Here is a 23,619-nt window from a genome sequence, read left to right as displayed (position 1 = left end):
TTTTTAATATAAATATTTATTAACCCATCCAAGAATCGGGATAAAACATAAATTTAGTTAAAGAAAAAGATAAAAATAGAAATTACTCCGATTCTTATGTTTATTACTCCCTCCGTATCATTTTAAGTGATGGTTAACAATATTTATTTTGTTTCATAATAAGTGATATTCTTATAATTCTAGATAAAATTTAATATCATTTGAAACTTGTGACCAATTACAAAATACTACATTTTTTTATTGGTTGAATTGATTGTATTTAATGTTATTTTATATGATCAAGATAAAGTACATAAGATTTTGTACTTTTTTAATATTTGTGCAAAAACCTTAAAATTACTTAAAGTGATACATAGTAGAAATTTTGTTTTGCACTTCTGATGCAACTATTGCATAACATTTTTGAATCTATACTTGCAGTTATTGGTAGGTGAAATAGTTCACAACTAATGAAAAAAGGTCTCTACCAAAAAAAGAAAAAACCGCGTGAACGTGTAAAACATGTAGGATGTAGCATTGTGAAATGGATGGATAAACATTGACAATAACCCTTGTATATGACATGTATCATTAATATAATAGTTTCTAGATTTTAAAAAAAAAATAAATTGGTTTATCTACGTATACTATATTTTTTACAAAATTAATCATAAAATTAATTAAAATCTATAAAATATTTTTTTTCTCCGTAGATAAAAGTTACGGAATTATCTAATGTGATTAAAATATTTATAAATAATAGTTTTAAATAATAAAGATTTGATAATAGTTTGTGTATTTTTTTTTCATTTTTGTTTACTTTATATTTTTGTTTAATTTTATATTATTAAAATAAAGTAGACAATCACGTTAACAATATAATAAAAGTGATTATAAATTACAAAAACTGTAGTTCTATACTGAATTTTTTTTGTTATAACAAGATACAAAAATTATCATAAAATTAAATAAATAGAAATCTTATTTAATATATATTCAAATTAAAAAAATTATTTACTTTAGTATCATTTAAATTAAAATATACGCCATATAATAATATGCTAATTTCAAAATTTTAGAAATATGTATCATACTTGAATTGACAAAATTAATTTTTTTTTTTGATATTTGAATTTGATCAAATGAATAAACTATAGGGGAAAAGACTCTTGTACCCTTGTTCATAAGAGACAAAAAGATTCTTATACATTTGTCTTTATATATATAATAAATAATTATTTAAATAAATAACAAAAAAATATATATATAAAAAATTATGTTTTCGAATTATACTTTTTCAAATTCTAAATTTTTATAATTTTTTTTCGAAATAATTTTTTCAAATTTGTTTTTCAAAATTTGTTTTTGAAACTAATTTTTTAAACATTTTTTAAGTATTTATTTATATATTTATTAGAATACTAAATTTCACATTTCAAAAACCCTACTCACTTCTCAACTCTAAACCCTAAGTTTATATTAGTTTATCGATTTATGGTATTATGAATGTCATATTTTTGGCAAAATCTATTTTATTATCTTATTGATTGCGTCATATTTTGTACCAGTCTAACTTAGGATCAAAAAATTTATTAATTTACCATGTTTATTAACTTATCGAGTATTAATTTATGGATTTTGTATTGTATATGTTAACAAAATATAGTATTAACTAATTTAATTTAGCTACATATCAACATTTCAAAAATATTAAATTTCAAACAAAAGTTCAGATAAAATTAGTAATAATTCATATAAAATTAATGCATAGAAAAAAATTCTAATATAATGTTACATTTTTAAATAAACAAACTAACAAAGAAACAACACAAGTGGTTAATATATGAATAGTACACTTTTACTAAAAACAAATTTCACCAAATATAAAAGTTTTAAACTTATATACAAAATTTACTTTTATAAGTTATATTATATAAAAACTAAAACCAATATAAAATATACACTCTTATAACTTATCTTATATTTAAAATATTATTAAAAAAATAAAGATATCTACGCGGATACGCGGATTCAACTCTAGTTACTAGTTTAATCATAGCGGTAACATCCCACTTTTATGATATCATTTTTTATCTTTACCACCACTAAAGGAACATTTTCAAAAATATCTTCTTCATTAAGTGGCAAAAAACTCTTATACCGTTGTTCTCTAAATATATAATAAATCATTATTTAAATAAATAAATAAAATTTAAAAAATAAAAAATAAAAAATAATAAAAATAAAATGTTTATGTTTTCGAATTATTATTATTATTTTTTAATAATAATAATAATTCAAAAACATAAAAAACATTATATTTTTACTTAAAAAATAATAAAAGATAATAAAAATATTGTTTTTTTATGTTTTCGAATTATTTATTTTTCTATATGTTTTCGAATTATACTTTTTCAAATTTGAACTTTTTATATTTTTTTAAGTATTTATTTATATATTTATTAGAATCCTAAATTTCACATTCAAAAAACCCTACCTCACCCCTTAACTCGAAACCCTTGTGTTTAGTGTAAAGATGAAAAGTGATACTATGAATGTGATACTTGTGAGAATTTGCCCACATTTGAGAAGTGATTTGACACATGTCATCTCTACAATCACTTTCTCTAAAAAAAATGACTTGACATGTTAGAATTAATAACATGACTTATGATAAATATGATTTGGAAATTACATTTAATGTAAATTTATATTTTGGTAAACTTTAGAATACGGTAATAACTCATAAATTTACATTAAAATAAATATATTCAAATATGTCATTAAATAATATAATAATAGAAATATAAATATTTTACAAATTTCAAAATATTATTTTAGTATATTTTTATAATCATATAATTTTTATTATTAACAAGATTTTCCAAATTTTATACAATATTGTAAAAAAACTATAAATTTTAATCCTAATATCATTTTTTCTTTTTGATATCTACCAATTTTAGAGATTCTATTTAGTTTTATATTTTGATAATTATAAAAAAATATCTTTTTTTAATTTATACAAGTTTATTTAATATATTTTAACCAAAAAATAGATAAAAAATCTATATAAATATAATTTTAAATAAATCATATTATTCATTTTATTATAATTTTATGTTCAAATAAAATATTAATATTATAATATTGGTATAAAAATAAGAAAATCTAAAACATTAAGAAAATTTTATTTTTAAATTTAAATTTTTTTCGCTGCACAAAATTGAGGAAAATACCCAGTCGACCATATATTACTAATCATAAAACAAAAATCTTACACGGAAATTTACTTACCAAACTGATCTGAAACGGACAAGTTGAGTATGTGGACTAAATTAATCGTGTCAGAATTTAAAAAAAAAGTCTAAATATTAGAAGAAGACAAAACCACTGTAACAGATCATGATTGTTGGAGGATTCTTAGAATAAAGATTTTAGCAGAATATAAGAACTCGTCTCTTAACTTTTAACTAAAAAAGTTAAGAACCGGCTCTTAAAACTTTTATTTAAAAACCGGTTCTTAGCTTTTTTAATTAAAAATTAAAAAATAAATTCTTATATTCCGATAAAAATCTCACCCTAAAAACCTCCAATAATAATGCTATGACTTTGTTCATGCTAGTTTTTCAAAGAAGACAAAGGGTGGGTTTGTAAAAACCACATAAAAACAAAAAACACAAAAAATTTAAATATTGCAAAAAATAGTTCAAAAAAAAAAGAGTAGTTCGCTCGAAAAATAATAAAAGGCAGTTATGCTACATTTTTGTTTCTTTAACTTAAATATATTATTATATTAGTAATTTATTGATGAATTTTTCATTGAGGAGAAACTCTAGTTAACGTTGATAATTAATATACACTTCACCATTATATAAAGCGCATGAAATCTGGTCTTCTGATGCCAAAAAGATATACAACATAATGGATTTTCATATATTCCGATTATTTCGTTTGATTAGCGTCGCAGTTTTCATCTTACATGGCTCGTGTTATTCCGACAAAGGTACGATTATTACCTCCTTCACTAATCATTTCTGAATCTTTAGGTGGTTATTTGTGTATACTTTAAAAAATTAATGAACTTTTGCTATCGTGAAGCTGGTTATTACAGTTTTTCGAAAGATGCTGCTACATCAGCACCAATGTTATCTCACTTCGACTACATAGTCATCGGAGGAGGAACCGCCGGATGTGCACTAGCCGCAACGCTATCCCAAAACGCTACTGTTTTAGTTCTCGAACGTGGTGGGTCCCCTTACGACAATCCCACGGCCACAGACATCGGAAACTTCTTGAACACATTCTTGAACACAACTCCAAACTCGTGGTCTCAGCTATTCATCTCCGAAGACGGCGTTTTCAACTCACGCGCACGCGTGCTCGGAGGAGGAACGGTGCTAAACGCTGGATTCTACTCACGCGCGGAAGATGAGTTCGTGGCGGAAACTGGTTGGGTAAGAGAAGAGGTCGCAGCTGCTTACGAGTGGGTCGAGAAGAAGTTGGTGTTCCAACCACAGATTAAGGGATGGCAAACGGCTTTTATAGATGGTCTTTTGGAGGTTGGAGTGACTCCCTACAATGGTTTCACCTACGAACATGTTCATGGCACCAAAGTTGGTGGTACGATATTTGATCCGGATGGTAGAAGACACACGGCAGCGAATCTGTTGGAGTATGCTGATCCGCAAATGATTACTGTCTACTTGCACGCTTCTGTTCATAAGATCCTCTTCACCACCACAGGTATTTGATTAATAGTAACTAAAGGTCCATTTTAAGGTTTTCCATTATAAGAAGTTCGAGAATGATGAACCAAGAGGATCTTAGACTCAGGGCCAGTTTGAGATTCTGTGGCTGTAGATAATTTAGTAAGGGTTTTAATTTTTCTTTTTTACAAACTTAGGATTTTAATTCTATATAATTTTTTTCAGAACTATTTAGAGACTTTTTGCCAGTAATTTTTTTTTTTTTTTTTGCCAGTAATTTGATTAGTCTATGCCCATGACCGACCATTTGGACTAGCTAGCTTAGTCCTAACTTAAAGACACTCCAAATGTTCTTTCAGTTGAGCCTTTGAAAGAGAAACAAATGTTTTCCCATTTGGGAGAGATGTTGGTGTTTTAATTCAATGTGAAAACGTAGGAATTTTGGTCTAGCTAGAAATGCTCGATTAATAATTAAAAATGTTATTATTGAAGAAGGAGACGACATGACTGTAAGGTGTGGAAGATATAGATAGTCTTATCTTATCTTACATGTAATCAGATTATGGCTCTAGAAAAAAACAAAGAGAAAATTGTCGGAACTTGTTTTTTAGTTAGCAATTTTCTTTTTTTTCTTGACCAAGATAAATAAGAAAAAAAACTAAGTGCGCTACTGCTAATTATGATTTTTTATGTTTATTTACTGGATGTCTTAAGAGTATATGCTAATTATAACATGTTTTGTGATACATAATTAAAACAAACTCAAGATTCAAATTATAAACTAAGTGTGCTACTGCTAATTATGATTTTTTAATGTTTATTTACTAGATGTCTTAAGAGTATATGCTAATAAGTAATAACATGTTTTGTGATACATAATTAAAACAAACCCAAGATTCAAATTATAAACTTCGTCTTTGCCCTAAATCTTCATTTTAAACGGTGACTTTCAATTGCTCGCGTTGGTGTTTGTAAGGAAAATGTAATTATTGTTATCATTTTGGTTGTTGTCATTTGTCATCCGTCACAGTCATTCGTCGTTCACCATACAAACTATATTTCCACGGTTCAGATAAGATTTTCTTACGCTTTTTTACAGGAAATATGAGGCCCAAGGCAAATGGGGTGATCTTCCGGGATACCAATGGAGTGTTTCACACGGCAAAACTAGCGGCACATAGCGCACTGAATGAGGTGATCTTATCAGCCGGGGCCATCGCTAGCCCTCAGCTACTGATGTTGAGTGGTGTTGGCCCTGCGTCTCATCTAGCAGACCATGGAGTGGAACCGGTCATCCTAGATCAACCCATGGTGGGACAAGGAATGTGTGATAATCCGATGAATGCTGTCCTCATCCCTTCTCCTGAACCCGTAGAAGTGTCACTTGCCCAAGTCGCTGGAATCCCTCATTTTGGTAGTTACATTGAAGGTGGGAGTGGGTTAAGTGTCTCTATTAGTTTGTGGCATAGCTTCTTCGGTGCCGTTATAAATCTTCTGAATGAGGTATTTCATATAATATATCTCCATTACTAGTAGAGTTATTTAAAAGACTATATGTTAATTTTTTATATGATGTTTTATGTAGATGAAACTTCCCACCAAAACCCTCTCACGCTTTTTCAAGTTATTGGATCTTCGAGTTAATGTGACAACACAAGCAGGTGCGATGGTTCAGAAAGTTGATTGGCCGATCTCGAGAGGTCATTTGGAGCTGCGGAACACGAATCCAGACGACAATCCTTCAGTGACATTCAACTACTACCAAGAACAAGAAGATTTGAATAACTGTGTTGAAGGACTTAGTACTATAATTAAAGTGATAGATTCGAAGAAATATTCCAAGTACATGTTCCCTGGAGTCACGGGGCGGGGATTGTTGGAATTCATTCTTGGTCTTCCCATCAATCTGAGGCCAAGACACATTAATTCATTGTTCGATTTGAAGCCATATTGTAAAGATACCGTGATGACTATTTATCATTACCATGGAGGTTGTCAAGTTGGAAAGGTGGTCGACAATGATTACAAAGTATTAGGAATTGATGCTTTGAGGGTCATCGATGCATCCACGTTTCTCAAGACCCCAGGGACTAATCCTCAAGCCACGATCATGATGCTTGGAAGGTAAACCCTTGCACATTAATGATCTACACAAAGTTATTAAATATAACATATATAATTCTTGGAGAGTTAAATGTGTAGGTATATGGGGCTGAAGATTCTTCGAGAGAGGGCGGAATTTCTCGAAACTAAAGAAGAACTATGATAATTTAAATATGCTCAAAATTCTTGTTACTAGAGACTGTTCCTTGCAAGATCACATATTGCAAGTGCATTTTCTCTTTTACGTGACGAAATGTTATTTAAGAAAAATTAAAATCTAAAGATGCTAAGTTATTTAAAATCGAACCTAAACCGAAAAGCTAGATCCATTCATCCATATCCGATCTACATCGACCATATATTACTAGGAAAAAACCTAACGTGGAAATTTACTTACCAAAGATCTAAAAAGGAACATAGTTGTGTATATGGACCAAATTAATTGCGTCGGAAATTAAAAAAAGTTTAATTATTAGAAGAAGCCAAAACCACCATCGAATAAGACTTTACCGTGACCTTGATGATATACACTTCACCATTATATAATCGCATGAAACCTAGTTCTTTTTACCCCAAAAAGATATACGTAGAAAGTAGAAAGAAATTTAGAGTATAATCTTACACCAGAATGGATTTCCACATATTCCGATTATTTCGTTGTATTAGCGTCGCCGTTTTCGTCTTCCAAGGCTGGTGTTATTCTGATAAAGGCACGATCATTACCTCCTTCTCTAATCATTTATGAAATTTTACGTTTTTTAGTATATACTTAGTCCAAATTTTTGATGAAAATTTTGTTCTGTGAAGCTGGTTATTATAGTTTTTTAAGAGATGCAACATCAGCACCAACCTTATCTCACTACGACTACATAGTCATCGGAGGAGGAACCGCAGGATGTGCACTAGCCGCAACACTATCCCAAAACGCCACCGTTTTACTTCTTGAACGCGGTGGTTCCCCTTACGACAACCCCTTGGCTACAGACATAGGAAACTTCTTGAACACATTCTTGAACACAACTCCAAACTCCTGGTCTCAGCTTTTCATCTCCGAAGACGGCGTTTTCAACTCACGTGCACGCGTGCTAGGAGGAGGAACGGTGATAAACGCTGGATTCTACTCACGTGCGGAAGCTGACTTCGTGGCGGAGTCTGGTTGGGACATAGAAGAGGTCGAAGCGGCTTACGAGTGGGTCGAGAAGAAGTTGGTGTTCGAACCACAGATTAAGGGATGGCAAACGGCGTTTATAGATGGTCTTTTGGAGGCTGGAGTGACTCCATACAATGGTTTCACGTACAAACATATCTATGGGACGAAAGTTGGCGGTACGATACTTGATCCGGATGGTCGGAGACACACGGCAGCGGATCTATTGGAGTATGCTGATCCAAAAAAGATTACTGTCTACTTGCACGCTTCTGCTCATAAGATCCTCTTCACCACCACAGGTAATTTGATTGATAGTTTCTGTTATGAACAAATGTGAATTAAGCACGATTCAAACAAGAATATTGATAGAAAGAAAACTCGATTGAGGCAAATATTCATTTTAAAATTAGTATATTGATTATGTGAATTAATAATTTACATCCCTTTAGATCCGTATATATACAACTTCTATACCTGATATTCTTTTTCTTCAGAAAACTTCTTTATCTACTAAATGTGGTTTTAACAAGAGTTATTCTTGGGTTCAACCAGTAAGATTTCATTATTTCAAACCCTAAATTCTAATCTCTAAACTTTAAATCCTAAACCATAAACCCTCGGGTAAACCCTAAACCCTTGGATAAATCATAAACTCTAAATCAAAAACACTAAACAGTAAAACCATAAAACCATAAACCCATGAGTGTTTTAGTGTTTAGTGTTTTTTATTTAGAGTTTAAGATTTATCTAAGGGTTTAGGGTTTACCCAAGGGTTTAGGGTTTAGGATTAGGATTTAGGGTTTAATGTTTTGCTGACGACATTAAAAATATTTTTTTTGTAATTACTACTTTTTTTTTTATTTTTTTATTTTTATTCTATTTTTTTAAAAACATAACTTGACAATATTTTGTTTCTTTTTATAAAAGATATCAAATATGAAATAACACAATACTATTGGTTGGTGAATCCAAGAATAAGTCTTTTAACACTGCATCAACTTATTGGTTCACTAAAATTTAAGTAACTGCATAATCAATAGTTAATAGAGGTTTTACTTAGGTTTTCCATTAAAGAAATTTAAGATTGATGAACCAAGTGGATCTTGGACTAGTTGTGAGCTTCCAGACCCTCCAAATGCTCCTTGCGTTGAGCGTTTAGCTTGGTACCCCGTTTGGAAGAGAAACAAAAAACAATCCATGTTTCTTTGAGCTCCTTGATTGATTCCTATTTGGAAAGATATTGAAAGCTTTTAGTTGAATGTGAAAACGTATGGATTTGAGTCTACAAACTCCTCGATTAAGCTTATACAAAATTATGATCGAAGAAGGAGATACCATATGACCGTAAGGTGTGGAAGAGCATGTAATCAAATTACGTGTGGTGGAAAATATTTTATTTTTAGTTAGTAATTATCTATATATTTTTTCAAGACCAAGCTCAAGAAGAAGGGGAAAAAACCTCGTCACTTTGTTTGCTAATTATGATTTTATGTCCATTATTAGACGTCTTTCGAGTACATGCTACTTAGTAACATATTTTGTGATAACATAGTTATAAAAAAAGTTTCACAAAAAAACATAGTTAAAAAAAACTCAAGGTTCAAATTAGAAACTTCTTGTTTTGTCTAAATATTCATTTTAAGCGCTGACGTTCAATTGTTCGCTTTAGTGTTTGTAAGGAATGTATCCAGAGCCGTGCATAGTGAGAGAAACTAGAAACCTTAGTTTATGTCAAAATTATTTGTATGTTTATGTTTCATATTTATAAATTAAACATACACGGTAACTAAAATTATATACTTTCTACCAAAACTTTATTTCAAAATATTTTGATGACTTACCATATAATTTCATCATAAACAATTTTATTTTAAAAAAATTTGGGGGGACATCAAAAATTATTGGCACGACTTTGCATGTATCATATAATTTTTTTATATGATACATTCATGGAAAAAAAAATTATATGACACATGCAGAGCCGTGACAATAATTATGGTGATCATTTTGTTCGTTGTCATCCGTCGTTCACCATACACATTATTTTCCTACGCTTCGGATAAGATTTTTTTTTACAGGAACTATGAGGCCCAAGGCAAATGGAGTGATCTTCCAGGATGCGAATGGAGTGTTCCACACAGCAAAACTAGCGGCACATAACGCACAGAATGAAGTGCTCTTATCAGCGGGTGCCATCGCGAGCCCGCAGCTACTGTTGTTGAGTGGTGTTGGCCCTGCGGCCCATCTAGCAGACCATGGGGTGGATCCGGTCATCCTAGATCACCCCATGGTCGGACAAGGAATGGGTGATAATCCGATGAACGCCGTCGTCATCCCTTCTCCTGAACCCGTAGAAGTTTCCCTTGTCCAAGTCGCTGGAATCCCTCATTTTGGTAGTTACATTGAAGGTTTGAGTGGGTTAAGCCTCTCTATTAGTTTGACGCATAACTTCTTCGATGGTGTTATAAATCTTCTCAATGAGGTATATAATCAATTAACACATTATACAATTTTGCCACTTACAAGACTATATGTTAAAATTGGTATGGTGTTTTATGCAGATAAAACTTCCCACCAAAACCCTCTCAAACTTTTTCAAATTATTGGATCTTCGATTCAACATTACAACACAAGCAGGTGGGATGATTCAGAAAGTGTATGGACCGATCTCGAGAGGTCGCTTGGAGCTGCGGAACACGAATCCAGATGATAACCCTTCAGTGACATTTAACTACTACCAAGAACCAGAGGATTTGAATAACTGTGTTGAAGGACTTAGTACTATAATTAAAGTGATAAATTCGCAGAATTACTCCAAGTACAAGTTCCCTGGAGTGACCGGGCGTGGATTGTTGGATCTCATTCTTGCCCTTCCCATCAATCTGAGGCCAAGACACATAAATTCATTGTTCGATTTGAAGCAATATTGTAAAGATACCGTGATGACTATTTATCATTACCATGGAGGTTGTCAAGTTGGAAAAGTGGTCGACAATGATTACAAAGTATTAGGGGTTGATGCTTTGAGAGTCGTCGATGCATCCACATTTCTCAAGACCCCGGGGACTAATCCTCAAGCGACGATCATGATGCTCGGAAGGTAAACAATTGCGCATAAATGATCCACACAAGTTATTAAATATCACATATATAATTCTTGGAGAGTTAATTGTGTAGGTATGTGGGGCAGAAGATTCTTCGAGAGAGGGCGGATTTTCTCGAAACTAAAGAAGAACTATGATAATTTAAATATGCTTAAAATTCTTGTTACTGGAGACTGTTCCTTGCAAGATCACATATTGCAAGTGCATTTTCTCTTGTACGTGATTTAATGTTATATAAGAAAAACATTATAAAATCTAAAGATGCTAAGTTATTATTTATATTTTTTTTTGTCTAAGATGCTAAATAATTGAAAACAAAGCAATCATCAATGTCAGGTCATACTTTAATTAAAAGTTTAGTGATTAATAATATCAATATTCACTCATGATGCCTAAGTTATTTTGCTCAGGAACATGAGTGAATATTGATGTTATTAATCACTAAAACTTTTAAAGTATGACTAGGAAATGATGACCTGACATTGTTGATTGCTTTGTTTTCAGTAACATACTAGTACTATGTATGGGGTATACTTTTGTTATATGTGATCTTAGAAATCTAAGAATTTTTAGAATTTAGTTTATTTTAATATTTATAAGGTTTTGAAAGAATGCATATCAAATTCCATTCTAGAGCCTAGAGGTACTTAAGAAACAAATAAGATCTGACGTAAGGAAAAACAGCGTAACATGTATATGTACGCTAACGTGTGATTGCAACTTCAATAGTTTATATTATTTTAAAAGAATTATTCAATGTTTTCAGATCTTTGTAACAAACTTTACTATGGTCCGAAAAATATTTTACTATATAGTATCAAATATATTTATATACGACAATGGTTGATGATCCTAGACCATTCAGAGCTCCCATATGCATGGTTTGTAGCACTTAATAAGCCAGTGACAAAATTGATGAATGCATGGCCTTTACAATTTCAACTTTTAAAAAATTTCAAACGCAGTCACTATGAAAGTTCATGTCTTATGCGCATTCACATGGAAGCGAACATGCACTCTTGTTTTTTTTTCTAAATAAACAAAAATAAAAGTTAAAACAAAGTTTAGAGGTCAAAGGGAATCACGAATTAGGTCAACATGTGAACGTAAAGACAGCATATTACGTAAGATGAAGTTAGATTGCCAGGACATGGCGGTGCACTGCAAAACATTATAATATTTATTATGATTTGGTCTCTCTTCACCCAATCAATTCCGATGGCTTTCAGATTACGGCGAACCCGTTAAGTCAACCTTATATACTATACTTGTTATATTTAGATTTATTCCAAAAATTGGTTTTTTTTTTATTTAGTTTTTACTTTTCATATATATGCCCTTGCAAGTAGATGGTCATATAAGATCAAAGTTATATTTGGAGTCTTTTTTGGGTCCTCTTCTATCCACTCTCTCGAACAAGCATATGCATGAAACGTATAGTTGCATTGGATGCATCAAAGACAGTAGTTAAACTGATGAATGTCAAAATGTGGTAAAAGTCTATGCATGAACATATGCGTTTTTGTTTGAAACAATGAATATATACATATTAGTTTTGTAATTGTTGAATATGGTAGTGTTTATGCATAGATTGGTTGTTATCCACTCGCCCGGATTTTTTTTCCTTCCTAGAAGCTGTTTCGGATTACCATTGGTTCGTGTAAAGACTCCAAGAAAACAACATCAAACGAGTAAACATATAAGTCATAGATAGATTTTTTTTTTTTTGACGGCAAGTCATAGATGGATTGTGTGTAAATTTTCCTTTATTTTATTTGGATAAACACCACAAAACGTGGGCGGTGTTGATAACAACAATCATGGGACACTTCTATAAACTACTATTTTGTGTATTAGAAAAACTTCAAATATTGTAGAAAATGGGGGTATTCCCATTACATCCATGACTATACTACCCACATGGCAACGGAGCTGGATTGAAAACGAAGAAACTAACAGCGAAGCAAAAACCTCCACGTTGAATTTGTCAGAAACTCCTCCACGTACTTATTACATTTTTTTTTTTCAAATACTATTATTAATCCACAAGACCATAACAATAACACAATCATTCAACTTCAATCATCCATCACACACCAAAACAAAAAACCACGTGGCACGTAGACCCTACCATCATTTTCGTAATTATATGGTTTTCCCCTCATTTTCTGGTAAACAACATACAGAAAAAGAAAGAAAAAAACATTTCCACAGGCTAACGGCAAAAGTCTTAATCGACGGTGGTGGGGTGGCTTTGGCCTCTTCTTTTGAATCCTTTTTAGCTCTGGCATCTTTTAGGTCCATAGATTCTCCTCTTAATTTTTACATGTTGTCTTGTGTTTGTTTTTATTATACACTAAAAGTTAATATAATATAAACCGTCATTATCCTACACGTTTAAAGAGATGCCGCGAATCAAACATTAATCTTTACAACGATAAATGCTAATCTCATTCTCTATTATCGCTAAACATAATTAAAACAAAAAATCATTTCATGAGAAGAAAAAAAAAGAAATTATTGTTGATTTATTTTATTTATTTTGAGTTGTGTGTTTGTCAACAAGAAGAAGTTATTGCTTACATCCTTTATGGAGTTATTTAATATCGGCCAAACCACGGGGACACGCGCTTTAAAAATACTTTTAATTTTGCCAAAGAAAAAAAAATAAAAATCTTCAAAAGTCGTGTTTGCTGCTGCTGCTGCTCTCTCTCTCTCTCTCTCTCTCTCAAATCAGCCATGCGAACTCAACCTCTTAGCTAGCTTTCTTCTTCTTCTTCTTCAGATCGAGATTCGATTTTCTCAGCTTCCTTAGCTTACTTCGTGCCACTTGATTCCTGTTTCCAGTTGTCTGTCGTCTTCTCGTTTTTTTTTTGGGTGTGACGACGATGAGTACGAACTGGAAATATGTTCGATTAAGGCTCCAAATGCGTACTCTACTGTTTCTTCTAGCGATTTTGAGCTTCGATTCGTGTTTTTCGCTGGGAAACGAAGAAGGTAACAGTCGGTTCTCGTTTCTATTTTTGTTCACCTTGCCTAATAAATCGAGGCGAGTTGCTGATTAAACTTGTTTTCTCTCCTCTTTCAGGTGTGACGAGAGATCTACGGATTGATGATAGAGACGCCTTTGATTTGTAAGTCACAGCAGCTTTTTGGATTTTTTTTTTAATATGTGATTGCTTTCAGTTAAGTTTTAATCTTGAAGGCAAACTCGCTTGTTTTAGTATCTGCCATGTGTTCGTCTGAGTAACACCTTCTATTGATGATGAAGCGTTTTGGTGTTTTATTTTCTGCTAGTCTAAGATCTAGTGTGCACTGAACAAATAATAGTTTGGTTTAGTGGCTAAATCTCTTGGATTAGCTAGGGTATTCGTGTTTGTAGGGGTCTGTTTTCGAAAGAAGAGTTAATTTAACATCGTTTGTGTCTCGCTACTAGCTCAGAACTTCCTAGTTATATAGAAATAAAGAAGATATTACACTGCAACTTGATTGATTTGAATGTGGAAGTTGAAACATGTGTTGAAAAATGAATTCTGGTTGAGCAATCAATATCAATGTAGTTGGTTGGTATAGTAGATCTACAACTTCAACACTATTCTTTTAGATTGTTAGAGAGTGAACTTATACTCTTTCTAAATCTTATATCTTAACTTATGTACAAAAAAAAGTTGTAGTCAATCATTTTGCTATCTCCTCTGTGTTTACTCATTTTACCTTTGGTCTCTTTTTCTTTCTTTCTAGGAGAGACATTAGTTTCCACAGGAAATTACTTGGCCGTTTCCGTAACCCCTACACCCATTTGAACACGCACAAGGACCGTCCTCCTGTGGCAGCTCTTGCACCAGCGTCATCTTCTGTTCCTTCTCACAGAGGTACTACCAGAAAATCTTCAGCATTGCCTCCACCACGGAAAAGTCCACCTGCCCTGCATGTTTCTTCTGCTCCACCTCCGTCTGTGCCTCTTTCAAAAAATCCTAGTGTAAGAAGAAGTTCTTCAAGCAGCATGGTTTCCGTTGTGGCTGGCTGCGTAGGCGGTGCTGTGTTTTTGCTTCTTTTAGCTACTGGTGTCTTCTTTTTCAAAAGTAAGGCTGGCAAATCTGTGAATCCTTGGAGTACAGGTCTTAGTGGACAGCTTCAGAAAGTGTTCATAACTGGTAATCCAATTTGCTTACTCACTTGATACATTATGTAAAGTGGCATTGTTTGTTTTGGAATATTGAAGTTAAACCTTGTCTGATTGTCTTACTCAGGTGTCCCAAAACTGAAACGATCTGAGATTGAAGCTGCTTGTGAAGATTTCAGTAATGTCATTGGATCTTGTCCTATTGGTACATTGTTCAAAGGGACACTATCGACTGGGGTGGAAATAGCAGTGGCTTCTGTTGCTACTGCTTCTGCCAAAGAATGGACTAATAACATTGAAATGCAGTTCAGAAAAAAGGTATTCACTGTCCACCAGTTCCCTTCTATTTTCTAAAAAGGGTCATCGTCTAATCCTTGTTATGTTCTTTTGATAATTTCAGATTGAAATGCTATCCAAGATAAACCACAAGAACTTTGTCAACCTTCTCGGTTACTGTGAAGAAGATGACCCTTTCACTAGGATCTTGGTCTTTGAATATGCATCAAACGGATCTGTCTTTGAACATTTACACTGTAAGCAAAAAAAACTCTTTACTCACATGAAGTGTCTCTTTTCCTTAACAATATTACTTTTTATTTTGCAGATAAAGAATCAGAACACTTGGACTGGATAATGCGGCTTAGAATATCAATGGGTGTAGCGTATTGCCTTGACCATATGCACGGGCTCAAGCCACCTATAGTCCACAGCAATCTTATCTCATCGTCAGTTCAACTCACAGAGGATTACGCAGTCAAAATCGCAGATTTCAATTTCGGTTACCTAAAAGGCCCATCAGAGACAGAAACCAGCACCAATGCACTCATAGACACGCACATCTCAGTCACAACCCAAGAAGACAACGTCTACAGCTTCGGTTTGCTGTTGTTCGAGTTGATGACCGGGAAACTCCCAGAGTCTATTAGAAAAGGTGACTCGGTAGATACCGGTCTAGCTGATTTCTTGAGAGGAATGACTTTGAGGGAGATGGTGGATCCAACGCTGGAATGTTTTGATGAGAAGATTGAGAGTATAGGCGAAGTGATCAAAAGCTGTGTAAGGACAGAGCCGAAACAGAGACCGACGATGAAGGAAGTTACCGGGAGGTTACGAGAGATCACAGGATTGTCACCAGACGATGCTATTCCGAAACTTTCAGCTCTCTGGTGGGCAGAGCTGGAAGTTCTGTCCACTGCGTGAGAAAAAGAGTACTACGTTGCTTCATAACGAATTTGTAAGTATTATTATTAATGTGAAGTTTTTGTGTGTGTTCTTGCATCTCGTTGGAGCTCGTTACTTGTCTTTAGCCCTTATATATAAATCTATGCTAGTTTATATAACGACTCAAAAATTCTGGTGAAGAGAATTCGTGATCACGGTAATACTCGTTTTTGGTAATGCATAATGTTGTGTTATTGTATTTGTGAATTAGTTTTTTTTTCTTAAAATTCCTTAATCAATCAAGTTCCGAAGTACCAATGGGTACTGTACCATAGATAAAACCATCAGAAAGGTTTGGTCGATCAAAAAATATAGCTGATGATGATGCTTGGCATTGATACAGCCTACTAAGTACTACAAAAGATTATTGTGATGCTTGAGACAAAACTAGTACGGCATGTTGGTAATGGACCGTGAGAAACTACAGATAGGGGTTCGGACAGCGAGAGACTGGTTCAAAACGTTCTGATAATTCAAAAAATAAAGGAGAGAAAGAAATACACGAACTGGATTATACCTCTCAATCGATAATTCATGAAGTTTTGAGTGAGTGAAATTGATAATTTTCAATCCTAATACTCACAAGTCATAACCATCTTTAAAAATCACATGCGAAATTTCGTAGCTTATAATCAAGCAACATATATAGGAAAATGTTGATAAAACAAAACAACATCGGAAAATGTTGTTTGTCGGCGTGAACATGGCCCCATCGGCGTAATCCAAAGCAATGGCATGTGGACCGTCAGATTAAAGATTGCACCGCACGACAATCACACATCGTCTACACAATCAGCTCCTTCGCTGCTAATTGGATTACATTCAAAAAAACAAATAAAAAATAAAAAATAAAAAAAAAGGAAGCAAAATCGAAAGAGCTTTGGGGAGGAGGAGAAAGAGTATATGCTTCGAGTATCTCTCCTTATCCCTCCTCCGGGTCCTCTTCAAAAACCCCACACACACTCCTCCTCCTCTGTTACCTCCTCTCCCCCATGGCAAATCCTCAAGCTTCTCCGCTTCTCCACAACCACAATCACCTCTCCTTCTTCCGCTTCCGAACCACACCGTCTCCTCCTCCTTCCTTCACCTCTCCGCATTTCAAAAAGCCTCTGCTCTTTCTCCCTTCTTCGTTTCCCTCGCAGCAATGTAATCACCAGGTGACACGTGTCTCCACCGTACCCGTCGAGTACTCCACGCCGACTCCTCCCGAATCCGACGATTTCTCATCGGAAATCGATCGGCTCAAGGCTCTCTTAGCGAAACTCGACGTTTCCAAGGACCTACGGAGGAAGGAAGCGGTCATCGACTCCGATTCCAGAGTCCGTCGATTCTTCAGCGAGAATCGAGGCGGTTTATCGAAGGTTTTAGGCTCGCTTGGTTTGGATTCGAGAGAGATGTTTCTCGTCAAGTGCGTGATCGCTGCGGGGCAAGAACACGCGCTCTGTGTAGGTTACGAGGAAACATTTGAGGAAGAGGAAGAGGAGGAGTATACAGTGAGAAGCTCCGTGAAGACCGCGCTTTACGCGTTGGTTGAGATGATAGAGCGTTTCGATGTGAACAGTAGTGGCTATAAAGATAGAAGTACAGTTTTAGACGCGGAGAACGTTGCTCACTTTAGAAAGTTCTTGACGTTTCTGGGTGAGATTGAACAGTTCTACGACTGCATTGGAGGAATCATAGGGTACCAATTCTTAACCTCCTCTATTTCAGAAACTTCCACTAGGAGTAGGAAGAATGCTTAGGCCTGGGTGTTTGGGTTTCTGGGTACAACTTCTTAGGCCCCATTTGGATTTTAATACATTTATGGCTGGCTCTGGTTAGTTAATAATATTTCGGATTCGGATCAAGTTTCTGGATACATTAGGCCACCACCATTTGGGGGTTTATATATGTTCGGGTTTGGTTAATACTACTTCGGGCTCAAGTTTTTCATGTACGGATTGGGTTATAACCAAAAAGTACTGTCCTACATGATCCAATTGGGTATTTTTACAGACTGGGTATGGATTTAGGTTTTTCGGTTGGGGTTTGGTTCGGGTTCAGTTACAAATGCTCTTTGAATGCTATTTCTCTCTTTGATGTATTCACTAGTGAGACGTGCATGATTGTTTGTCAGATATCAAGTCATGGTTCTTGAGCTTCTTCACCAATCGACTAAGAGGCATAATACTAACCGGTCACATCTTGTTGAAGAAACTTTGGGTTGCCAGTACTTAGAAATGCATACTCCTAGCGTTCTTGACCTTACTAAAGAGAAAGAATATGCCTCCCAGGCTGCACTTTGGGGAATTGAGGTTAGTATTGGTGCTACTGCTTTCAGTCAACAACATTAATTGTTTTTTGGCTATCTTGGTTATAAGTTGTTATATATATTAGGGATTGCCAGACCTAGGTGAAATATATCCCCTAGGAGGTGCAGCAGACAGATTAGGTTTGGTTGATCCGGAAACAGGAGAATGCCTTCCTGCAGCAATGCTTACTCATTGTGGACGAACTTTGCTGGAGGGGCTTATTAGAGACCTTCAGGTACATGTTCACTAATTACTTGAGTGACTCTTGGTAGGTTTGTTTGTATTTTAGTGAATGAAATGGAAAAAAAAAATTAGCATTCGAGTGATAAACAACTGTATTTGTTCATGTGAGTTAGTAATGTTATTTCTTTATCTCTTTCGTTTTATAATTTTATAGGCTAGAGAGTTCCTTTACTTCAAACTTTATGGAAAGCAATGTGTCACACCTGTTGCCATTATGACGAGTGCTGCAAAGAAGAACCATGAGCATGTTAGTTCGCTTTGTAAAAGGCTCAAATGGTTTGGAAGAGGTGAATCAAATTTCCAACTCTTTGAACAGGTACAAGATTTTTTTTTCACTTTTGATTCATATTACCTTTTGGCAACAACTGTATATATTAAGTATGCTCACGGTTGAAAATTGGCTTTGGATCTCTAGCCTCTCGTCCCAGCTGTCAGCGCTGAAGATGGCCAATGGATAGTATCAAAACCCTTCGTGCCTGTTAGTAAACCTGGTGGTCATGGTGTGATTTGGAAATTGGCTTATGACAAAGGTGTCTTTAAATGGTTTAATGACCATGGAAGAAAAGGAGCAACCGTTCGGCAAGTTAGGTTAGTCACTTGTACTTGTGTAATTGTTCATTAAAGTAAAATCAAAACAACTTGGAACTCTGGATTTAGTGTTGATAGTTGTGATATTGCAGTAATGTTGTCGCTGCCACAGATGTGACTCTCTTGGCCCTCGCTGGGATTGGTTTACGATATAAGAAGGTAGGCTTGCATTCTTCTTTTGTGCACCCAATAGACATAGATTCGAAAGATCAATTATGTCACCAAAAAGGATGAGAATCTGGTGTTTATTGCAAATGGTCCCATGTTCGCTGGGCTTAAAGAAGATTCCTATATCACGTAGTAAAGTTTCTTTAGCGTATATGATGGATAACTTCCTGTAGAAATATGAGCTATGCTTTCCAGACTTGCTTACTAGTTGTCAACAAACCTTGATATATTGTGAATCTTAATATGACAGAAACTTGGGTTTGCATCCTGTAAAAGGAATGCTGGAGCAACCGAAGGAATTAATGTATTGATGGAGAAGAAGAATCTTGATGGAAAGTGGGAGTGTGGTATATCGTGCATTGAGTACACAGAATTTGACAAATTTGGAATCTCCAATAGAACACCAACTTCAAATGGGTATGAGATTTCTATCATCGAGTTTGTACATGCTTAAAAGTGCTTACTCTACTCTTTTGTTGGCTGACGTTAGTTTAGGTGTTCGTTCTTGTTCACTGATTAAATCTAGTTCTTATTATTTTATTTTTTCGCTTCTGAAGTTTGCAGGCTGATTTTCCTGCCAATACAAACATTCTATATGTAGACTTACATTCTGCCGAATCAATTGGGTCGAGCAGTAACGTAAAAAGTTTGCCAAATATGGTTCTCAATACAAAGAAGCGAATTGAGTACATTGATCAGTACGGAGACTATCACAGGTTTGTACATTTAAACACTTACGTTGACTGCTCTTCTGTGTTCCCTTGTTATAGTCACCATTTATCTCGTCATAGTTTGCTTCTAAATAGAAGCTTCGGTCAAATCTAGACTGCTGCCGCTAAAATGGAATCATTCCAGTTCCTCTGGACTCCTAATACCTTTTTCTAAATCCCAGTTACTTTGAACATCGTCAGCAACGTTCTTACTATTTTTCTTCTTGGGCAGCGTTATGGGTGGTAGATTAGAGTGCACGATGCAAAACATAGCAGACAGTTTCTCAAATAAATTTTCATCTAGATGCCAGGGCAGCCTAGAAGGTAGAGTTATTTAAATAAGTTGCGGAGTTTTTACTGTATGCCTGGAAATAGGTGTTGCTTACTCCCTTAATATGATCTTACCAGATAAACTGGATACATATATTGTGTACAACGAACGTAGGAGGGTCACTTCATCAGCTAAGAAGAAGAAACCACACGCAAGTGCTGCATTACACCAGGTTATCTTTCTCTTACCACTTGCGTAGCCCTTCTTTGTCTTATTCTCTTGTATCATTGCGTTAATTTATTTACTCAAATGTAATTGATCTAATTTTCAATTTTATCTTTTTCCTTACAGACTCCAGATGGTGCATTGTTGGATATACTCCGAAATGCATATGACCTCCTTACAGAATGTGATATTAAAATTCCCATGGTTAGTTCATACATACATCTCTCTAGACGAGTTGTTTTTATTATCACCGCTATTTTATTATCATCTCTTTATACGACTTGTTTTACGTGTCTTATCAAAAAGGAATTCAAATCGAGAATTAATTTTGGTATTCTACTTCTCCAGGTTGAACCTAATGATCAATATGTGGATTCCCCACCACCGTATCTAATCCTTCTGCATCCTGCTCTTGGTCCTCTTTGGGAAGTTTCAAGACAGAAAGTAAGTCAATAAGTCGATTCTTGACACTAGAAAGTGCACTCTGCTTTTGTTTTATGCTTTTTGAAAATCGTAGCAAAGCCTTTACTGTAATTGATCTTCTTCTTTTTTTTTTTACCATTGTTGCAGTTCAAGGGAGGGTCAATTTCCAGTTGCTCAGAACTGCAACTAGAGATTGCAGAGTTCTCATGGAACAATGTTGAGGTTCTTAATATTTAATTATCTGCTTACTATATTCAGCATTGCTTTCTTTGTGATGAATTTCTTAAACACTAAATCAGCTTATGTGGCATAGGTTCATGGTAGCCTGATTATCAATGCTGAAAATGCCATGGGTTCAACAACAATTAACGAAAAGGCTGAACCAATATTACAATACGGACTAAGGTTAGATCAGTTGTTGATAACATTCTTGTACTTGCATTCTGAACTCGCAAGAAACTCTTTTTTTTTTTTTTTGGTAGGTGTGGGAAATGCAAACTGCATAACGTCAAAGTCGTGAACAGAGGAATCGATTGGAACAGTAAATCAAATGTTTACTGGAGAAACGATGTGAACCGGCTCGAGACTTGTAAAATCATATTGCACGGAAATGCAGAGTTCGAAGCCAGCAATGTAACTATAGAGGTACAGTAACTCGAATGTGCAAAACAGAGATTAGAGTCTCAACTCTAAATGAAGTTATATATACTCTCTCTTGGTGGATGATACAGGGAAACCATGTTTTTGAAGTACCTGATGGCCACAGACTGAAGATCACACGAGGAAGAAGTCCAGGTCAGTGAACTCTATTTAAAAAAAAGGCAATGATACATAAGAAACCAGGCAAAGCTGACACTAGTATTGATTGATTTGGTGATAGATTCAGGTTTAAGCATCAATCTGGAAGCAATAGAAGAAGAGGTGATGGAAACAGGAAGCTGGTACTGGAACTACAAACTCAATGGATCTCACATTCGACTTGAACAAGTACATGTTTCTCGAAACTAACTCTATCCAACAATCTAAGCCTCCCAGAGTAGAAAGTTTCATGTAATACAGCACATATGCTGCAAATAAACAGTAGGTAGTGTCTGCCTTTAATGTAAATGTTGCTGCTTCCCTTGTAAATTAAACACCAATCGTTCCACCATTCTATATCCAATGTGTTCCGCTCTGTTTCTTAACTGTTAAGTGACAAGCTTGTGCATGTTTTGCCCTTTGAATCAATCACATTGTTTCTCATAAAACTCACGCAAAGCAGTTCCCATCCTCAACCCTCTCACACTCATCTCCTTCAAAACCAACTTGGCTTCCTTAAACCTCTTCCTCTTCACAAGCTTACTAGCCAAACTCCCCATACTCTCCTCATCCAATCTCTGATCTTTCCCTGCGTACGCCATCACGAACTCCACACCCTGCGCATAATAACCACACTCCACCATCTCCCCTATAACGTGCGCATGAGTAGCGTACAAAACCGGCAACCCTTCCTCCTCCATCCTCCTCAAGATCGCCATCGCCGCCTCCACTTTCCCCGACTTACACGCGCCCAACACAAGCGCGTCGTAAGTACGCGTGTCACCTTCCATCCCTTCCCCCTCCATCTTCCTCAACACCTCGCTCGCCTCCGCCACGTCACCGTCGTAACAGTGCGAAGTCAAAAAGTAATTATACGCCGTCACGTCCATCGGAACCGCGTGAGATCTCATAACTTCCACCACGCGCCAAGCTTCCTCGATCTTGCTCTTCTTCGTGAGCGCGTTCAGGATCGGATGGAACGTGCACGACGAGAGACCGAATCTCCCAACTGCCATATCGTTGATCAGGACCAGCGCGTCGTCGATGCGTCCGAGTTTGCAGAGACGAGCGATGAGCGTTTCGTAGGCGTGCCTCCGCGTGTAGCCGACGTCGGTCTGAGGTAAAACGCGGCGGAGATCCTCGAGCGAGGAGGCGTAAGAAGCGGTGTTGGTTAGGAATTTGAAAGTTGCGGTGGTGTTGAAACAGGCGTTCACGACGCGGGTGTTTAGGAGACGGCGTACGGCTTCGAAGTCGCCGGAGTTTCCTGCTTCGTAGATGAGGTTATCGAACTCAGTGGTGGTACGGCGACGAGGAGGAGGAGGAGGAGGAGCAATTGGATTGGTGTTTACGGTGGAGATTGAACGTCCGGAGATTGATTGAAGGAGGAAGCTTGAATTGGTTGCTTCTTTAACGTATCGCCGGAGAAGAGACATCGTCGAATTTAAGGCGCCGGAGATTATTAGTAAAAATGAGAGTTTGCTTTGGCGTCGTAGGGTTTAACTGGAACATTAAG

The 23,619-nt window shown here is 35.3% G+C and overlaps 5 protein-coding genes across 7 annotated transcripts; 4 read left to right on the top strand and 1 right to left on the bottom strand.

The window, feature by feature from the left end:
• The first annotated feature begins 3,707 nt into the window (after nt 1–3,707).
• LOC106360817 (protein HOTHEAD-like) lies at nt 3,708–7,085 on the top strand. Of its 2 annotated transcripts, none has more exons than XM_013800487.3 (5): nt 3,708–3,985; nt 4,081–4,725; nt 5,788–6,191; nt 6,274–6,812; nt 6,891–7,085. In XM_013800487.3, the coding sequence occupies exons 1-5, from the start codon at nt 3,904–3,906 to the stop codon at nt 6,952–6,954; spliced, it is 1,734 nt and encodes a 577-aa protein (XP_013655941.1). In that variant the 5' UTR covers nt 3,708–3,903; the 3' UTR covers nt 6,955–7,085. The 2 variants fall into 2 exon arrangements, with proteins under 2 accessions (XP_013655941.1, XP_048620640.1); XM_048764683.1 differs by having other exon boundaries at nt 3,748–3,985; nt 4,094–4,725.
• A 200-nt stretch (nt 7,086–7,285) lies between these two features.
• On the top strand, nt 7,286–11,326 carry LOC106360819 (protein HOTHEAD-like). The gene is made up of 5 exons (XM_048764684.1): nt 7,286–7,501; nt 7,599–8,240; nt 10,020–10,423; nt 10,503–11,041; nt 11,119–11,326. The coding sequence occupies exons 1-5, from the start codon at nt 7,420–7,422 to the stop codon at nt 11,180–11,182; spliced, it is 1,731 nt and encodes a 576-aa protein (XP_048620641.1). The 5' UTR covers nt 7,286–7,419; the 3' UTR covers nt 11,183–11,326.
• A 2,292-nt stretch (nt 11,327–13,618) lies between these two features.
• Nucleotides 13,619–16,588, top strand: LOC106360816 (probable inactive receptor-like protein kinase At3g56050). The gene is made up of 6 exons (XM_013800486.3): nt 13,619–14,042; nt 14,134–14,179; nt 14,787–15,199; nt 15,296–15,486; nt 15,569–15,701; nt 15,773–16,588. The coding sequence occupies exons 1-6, from the start codon at nt 13,934–13,936 to the stop codon at nt 16,366–16,368; spliced, it is 1,488 nt and encodes a 495-aa protein (XP_013655940.1). The 5' UTR covers nt 13,619–13,933; the 3' UTR covers nt 16,369–16,588.
• Nucleotides 16,589–17,206: 618 nt separating this feature from the next.
• LOC106360814 (UTP--glucose-1-phosphate uridylyltransferase 3, chloroplastic) lies at nt 17,207–22,492 on the top strand. 2 transcript variants are annotated; one of them, XM_013800484.3, is made up of 17 exons: nt 17,207–18,070; nt 18,506–18,683; nt 18,766–18,915; nt 19,078–19,239; nt 19,339–19,511; nt 19,604–19,670; nt 19,930–20,096; nt 20,237–20,395; nt 20,622–20,713; nt 20,798–20,892; nt 21,012–21,089; nt 21,234–21,329; nt 21,456–21,530; nt 21,622–21,713; nt 21,791–21,953; nt 22,040–22,103; nt 22,195–22,492. In XM_013800484.3, exons 1-17 carry the CDS (start codon nt 17,382–17,384, stop codon nt 22,314–22,316), a joined length of 2,622 nt encoding a protein of 873 aa, XP_013655938.1. In that variant the 5' UTR covers nt 17,207–17,381; the 3' UTR covers nt 22,317–22,492. The 2 variants fall into 2 exon arrangements, with proteins under 2 accessions (XP_013655938.1, XP_013655937.1); XM_013800483.3 differs by having other exon boundaries at nt 17,208–18,070; nt 22,189–22,492.
• Nucleotides 22,254–23,539, bottom strand: LOC106360815 (pentatricopeptide repeat-containing protein At3g56030, mitochondrial). Its single transcript, XM_013800485.3, has one exon. The coding sequence runs from the start codon at nt 23,537–23,539 to the stop codon at nt 22,532–22,534; it is 1,008 nt and encodes a 335-aa protein (XP_013655939.1). The 3' UTR covers nt 22,254–22,531.
• Between the last annotated feature and the right edge of the window lie 80 nt (nt 23,540–23,619).

Source organism: Brassica napus, chromosome C8 (genome assembly GCF_020379485.1).
Source record: "Brassica napus cultivar Da-Ae chromosome C8, Da-Ae, whole genome shotgun sequence".
In the NCBI taxonomy this organism is placed as follows: domain Eukaryota; kingdom Viridiplantae; phylum Streptophyta; class Magnoliopsida; order Brassicales; family Brassicaceae; genus Brassica; species Brassica napus.
Note: the sequence above shows the minus strand (reverse complement) of the source record. Positions and strands in the feature narration are given on the sequence as shown.